Source organism: Emydura macquarii, unplaced genomic scaffold, assembly GCF_026122565.2.
Source record: "Emydura macquarii macquarii isolate MOO-44397 ecotype Brisbane River unplaced genomic scaffold, CSIRO-AGI_Emac_v2 contig_2988, whole genome shotgun sequence".
NCBI classification, from domain to species: domain Eukaryota; kingdom Metazoa; phylum Chordata; order Testudines; family Chelidae; genus Emydura; species Emydura macquarii.
The window spans coordinates 5,346,549-5,352,041 of NW_027133125.1; the positions used below are offsets into that span (position 1 = coordinate 5,346,549).

At 64.8% G+C, this 5,493-nt stretch overlaps 1 protein-coding gene across 1 annotated transcript; it reads left to right on the forward strand.

Annotated features, from left to right (window-relative positions):
- The first annotated feature begins 2,865 nt into the window (after positions 1–2,865).
- On the forward strand, positions 2,866–5,047 carry CDK5R2 (cyclin dependent kinase 5 regulatory subunit 2). The gene has a single exon (XM_067570063.1). The coding sequence runs from the start codon at positions 3,056–3,058 to the stop codon at positions 4,043–4,045; it is 990 nt and encodes a 329-aa protein (XP_067426164.1). The 5' UTR covers positions 2,866–3,055; the 3' UTR covers positions 4,046–5,047.
- The last annotated feature ends 446 nt before the right edge of the window (positions 5,048–5,493 follow it).

Here is a 5,493-nt window from a genome sequence, read left to right on the forward strand (position 1 = left end):
ACTATATTTGCTTTTTTCCAGTCCTCAGGGACCTCCCCCTGTTGCCACGAGCTTTCAAAGATAATAGCCAATGGCTCTGAAATCACCTCAGCCAACTCCCTCCGCACCCTCGGGTGCATTGCATCCGGCCCCATGGACTTGTGAATGCTTTGGTCAGCAGTGAAATGGTTAACACGGACCCTTCCATAGGCAAGTTTAAGGCAGAGAGACAGTGAGATCATCTAGTCTGACTTCTTGTACAGCCCAGGCCATTGCATTTCACCCAGTTCCCCCCGTGTTGAGCACAAGGACTTGAGGTACGTCTACCCAGCAAAGCGAAACCTGCCGTTGGCCCGTGCCACCCTGTAGGGTCCCAGAGCCCAGGCTCCAGCCCGACCCCCGATGCCTACCCAGCCATGGAAGAGCCCCGCAGCCTGAGCCCCGCAAGCTCGCGTCAGATAGCATGGGCCAGCTGCAGGTATTTCTTTGCTGTGTAGACAGACCCTTGGACTAGAGCATTTCAGTCCTCAGGAGACACAGCTGCTGCATGCCCCCGGCAGAGAACAGCAGAGAGCCAGGAGCCATCGCTGTAATGGCAGGGAATTGACTGGTGAGAGACGCCAGCAGGTGATCCCCGCCCCACACTGTCGAGGAAGGTGAAAAACCCCAGTGGCCCTGCCAATCTGACCTGGGGGAAAACCCCTTCCTTAGACCCTGAGCACACAAGCAAGACCCCCCGGCCAGGCATCTAGAAGGAGGATTCACTGAACTACCTCCAAGCACTGGCCCGCCCTGCCCAGTGCCCCCCCTCCACTGGAAGGCAATCTGTGATGCCCCAGAGGAAGTAGAGAAACAGCCCAGATCCAGCTGGCCGATTCACAGGTTCCATTGCGATCATTCAGTCTGACCCCCTGGATAACCCGGGCCAGAGACCTGCTCCACAATCATCCTAGAGCAGATCATTTAGAGAAACACCCCATCTTGACTCAGCGATGGAGAATCCACCACGACTCTTTGTAGATTGTTCCAGGGGTTAATTACCCTCCCTGCTAAAAATATACAGCTTATTTCCAGTCTGAATTTGTCTAGCTTCAGCCTCCAGCCATTGTTAGACCTTTCTCTGCTAGACTGGAGAGCCCATCACCAAATATTTGTCCTCCTTGTAGACTGAACATTATGCACTGGAGAGGGGGGGAAATCACCTTCCTGACACCTGCAGGTAACCAGCTGAAGCCCTGAAGAATGAGATTTGGTTAATGGTTCTACTCACCGTTCTGCATTACGGTTTCGGGCTGCCTGCAGTTTGGAAAGTTTTCATTGTAACCCTAAGGTCTTAGGACTGGCTCTTTCGTTTTGTTATGAAAACTGAGATTCTGCAGCACAGAATGGGGGCTCCAGGATTTGGGAGAGGCTATGTACCCCCCCCCTTCTCTCCATCTGAACCCCAGCTGGGGTCAGGACATTCTCCTGCCCCTCTGCTAGGTGAGTGTCATTGCATTTGCACAACACCAGAGAAATCCCGCTTTATGGTCCCGGCTCAGGCCGCAAACCCATGGGCTGGAATAGCAACTATATCATGTCCTTGCTACCAGCCGGATGTGTGGGGACCCATGGATCCGTGTCAGCGCAACCCCTGGTCACTAGATTGTCCCCATCACACGGGCTCAGATTGAGCTGACCTGGAAACCCCCACATGGTACCCAAGAGATTTGGAGTCCTCTTCATGCAGCTAGTCTATCAGTGTCCCCTTGCATAGGCCCTTCGGGGGACTGGTTTGGGAACGGCTTCATAGACCCGGGCATGCAAGAAGCGTCTGCTGCCAGAGGCGGCTGCATTTTGGCGATGAACATAAGAGCTGGGTCAGACCATGGTCCATCTTGCCTCGTATCCTGTCTCTGGCAGTGGCCAGAACCAGAGCTTCTGGGGGAGTGTACAGAACAGGGCAGCTATGGAGTGATCCACCGCCAGCTTCTGAAAGAAGTTTGGGGCCATCCCAAGCATGGCACTGCGTCCCTGACCCTCTTGGCCAATAGCCATTGAGGGGCCCATCCTCCAGGTCGTTTGGGAACCCACCTATACTTTTGGCCTTCACAACTTCCCCAGGCAAGGAGTTCCACAGGTTAACGTGGGTTGGGTGACTAAAGCGCTTCCTCTTGTTTGCGTCAAGCCTGCTGCCTGCTAACGTCACTGGCAGCCCCCGGGTTTGTTTGTGCAGTGTGTGAAGGGGGGTAAAGAACATTTCCCTATTCCCTCTCCACGCTGGCCATGATCTGAGATCTCCCTCAGACCCCCCGCCCTTGGTCGCCTCTTTTCTAAGCTGAACGATCCTGATCCTCTTAGTCTCCCCTGGTGGGGCGGCCGATGGTCTTCGCTGCCCTTCCCCGAACCTTTCCCAGCCCCGCTAGATCCTTCCGGAGACGGGGCGCCCAGAGCTGGAGACACCCCGCCCCGGAGGCGCTTTCTCTCGGCTGTATTCTCTGGCCTGCGATGGGCAGGAGGTGGGACTGGCGGATCCCTTCTGGCCCTGGAACCTAACGAATCCGCCGGGGAAGCCGGAGAGAAAGGCCAGACGGGGATGAGAAGAGCTGCCCCGGCCCATCGCTGGGGGTCAGACAGAGGCGGGGGAGCCCCCACCTGCCCCGACTTCACACCCTCTCCGGGTTAGCGCGGCCCCGAAAGCGGCCCGCCCCGCCCCGCGGGGGCACATCGGCGCGTCCCGCCCGCTGGGGGCGCTCCCTGGGGTCCCCCGGGGCCGGCGCAGCGCAGGGACCGCAGCTCCCAGCTCCCCCCCGCCCCAGCCCGAGCCGGAGGTCCCCGCGGGGAGGCGGGCCTTGCAGAGCGGCGGGTGGGGGGGGGGGGGGGCAGAGCCCGGATTGGCTGCTGCGGAGCGGCTGGGAGCGGCCTGGTGCAGCCGCTGGTGCAGACAGAGGGGCGCGAGCCCAGATCAGGCGCAGCGGCTCCGCAGCGGCTCCGGCTCCCTCCCTCCCATGGCCGGTGCTTGCTCCGGGCTCCCAGCCGCGCCCTAGACCGCTCGGCTCGCACCAGGTCCCAGCGCCCGCGGGAGGAAGGAGCCAGGATGGGCACGGTGCTGTCCCTCTCCCCCCCGGCCTCGGGGAAGGGCGGCGGCGGGGGTCCGCTGGCGCAGGAGGCGGCCCCGGCCAGGGCGCACGGCAAAGGCGAGAGCCGGCTGAAGCGGCCCGGGGTGCTGATCTCCGCCCTCACCTGGAAGCGGCTGGTGGCCGCCTCGGCCAAGAAGAAGAAGAGCGCCAAGAAGGTGACCCCTAAGCCGGGCAGCGGGGGGGCCCCGCCGGCGGCCCCGGGCCAGCCCGACCCGCTGGTGCAGCAGCGCAACCGCGAGAACCTGCGCAAGTCCCTGGGGGCGCCGCAGGAGGGGGGCGCGCCGGGCTCCAAGCAGGGGCCCCTGGCCGTGCCGGTGCCCACCGTGCCCTCCGCGCCGCAGGAGCTGCCGCCGGGCGGGGGCAAGCCGCCTCCACCCCCGCCGCCGCCCCCGCCGCCCGGCAGCCGCGCCCCGGGCTCCCCGCGCCGGGTGATCGTGCAGGCCTCCACCGGCGAGCTGCTCCGCTGCCTGGGGGACTTCGTGTGCCGCCGCTGCTACCGCCTGAAGGAGCTGAGCCCCGGCGAACTCATCGCCTGGTTCCGCAGCGTGGACCGGGCGCTGCTGCTGCAGGGTTGGCAGGACCAGGGCTTCATCACCCCGGCCAACCTGGTCTTCGTCTACCTGCTCTGCCGGGAGGCGCTGCGGGGCGAGGAGATCGGCAGCCAGGCCGAGCTGCAGGCCGCTTTCCTCACCTGCCTCTACCTGGCCTACTCCTACCTGGGCAACGAGATCTCCTACCCGCTCAAGCCCTTCCTGGTGGAGGGCGACAAGGAGCGGTTCTGGGAGCGCTGCCTGGCCATCATCCAGCGCCTGAGCGCCAAGATGCTGCAGATCAACTCGGACCCGCACTTCTTCACCCAGGTCTTCCAGGACCTCAAGAGCGAAGGGGAGAGCGGCGCGGGCAAGGACTCCGGCGCCAAGCACTGGACTATCAGCCTGGACCGCTAGGAGGTACCTGGGGGGGCCCCTGCCCCCCTCGCCGGAACAGGGCCAGGCGAGGCGCGGCGGCAGGGGTGCGGAGCTGCTGGACTTGCCTCCCCCGGCATCCCCCCAAAACTGGTCCCCCGCCCCACTCCCCGCCCCCCTCCTCCCCGGAGCTGCCACCTGTGGGGGAATCAGGCCCTGAAGACAGGCCCGGCTGAGGGCGGCGGGGGGGGGGGGGGGTGGTCGTTGCCTTTTCGCATCTCCTGGGGGGGGGCACTGGATGTGGGGGGGACTGGCTGCCCTGTCAAAGTGAGAACCAATGCCGTCAGCAAATGGTCTCTGGGCGGCTGCGTGGCAGAGCAGAGGTGGGGGGGGAGCTAGAGGGGGGGTGACTTTTCCTCTGTGGGGGGGGGAGGAGAACTCTGGGGGGTCTGGTTTTGTGGCTCAGCCGAGGCCATGTCTCGAAAAGGGGAGGCGGCAGCTGCTCCGTGCGCTAATATCCCCTGCAAGGGAGGGGACCGAGCGCCCCCCCGGGCCCCCCCCCGGAACAGCCCTGGTCCTTTGCTGCTGCCGTGAGTCACGGTGCGGCAGGGCGCGGGGCCGGGGCCGATCCTGTTGATCGATCTGTAAAGAAACAAACCCCCCGATGCATGCGCGTGTCTGTCTGTCCTTCCTGCAGCCGCCGGGGCTGTCACAGGCACCCTGCGCCCCGCAGCCCCCGGCTCGCCTCCCGTTCACCCGCCGACGGCGGGGCAGGAATGTCGCCCGAGCCCCCTGCTCCGGAGAGCGCGCCCAGCCGCCCTGTGTCTGCAGCGAGTCCCGCCGGCCCCCGTTCGCCCCCCGTCCCCCGGCTGGGCCCGCGGCCGGGAGCCAGGCGCTGCCCCGGCTCGAGAGCCAGGCTGGCGGGGGCCGAGCGTGGCGAAGCCGGGTCCGCTCGACGTGCCAAGGCTGCGGAGCTGTACAGAGCGCGGCGGATTGTTTTATATTGTACATTGCAGAGCGAGATAAAAGCGATGCCACACTGCAGCCCGGAGACCTGCCTGGATTTCTTCGCCGCCTTATTACAGCATGCGGGGGGGGGCATATTTCGGGGGGGGGGGGTAAACAGAATTGGGGTTTTGCGGTGAGCTGGGGCCGGGCTTGGCAGGGGCTCCTGGGCTCCCTGACGGGCTGGGACACCGGGCTGCAGCTCCTCCCTCCGCCCCCCCTTCCCAGCCCAACCGTCTCTGGGTTTTTGTCTAAAGGCTCTGTCTGTCTGTCTGTCTGTCGGGGGGCGGGGGGGAGAGACGGACCTGCACTCATTGGTGCGGGTGTAACCGCGGCCAGCTGTCAGCTGGGCTCTTCAGATCCGCCTGCAGCAGCGGGACGGACCCAGGCGAACGGAGCCCCGCAGCCGGCTGGGGACGGTCCGGCCAGGCAGCCCCTCCGCGGCGCCGCGCAGCTGCGGACAGCCGGCCGCCTCCGAGCTGCAG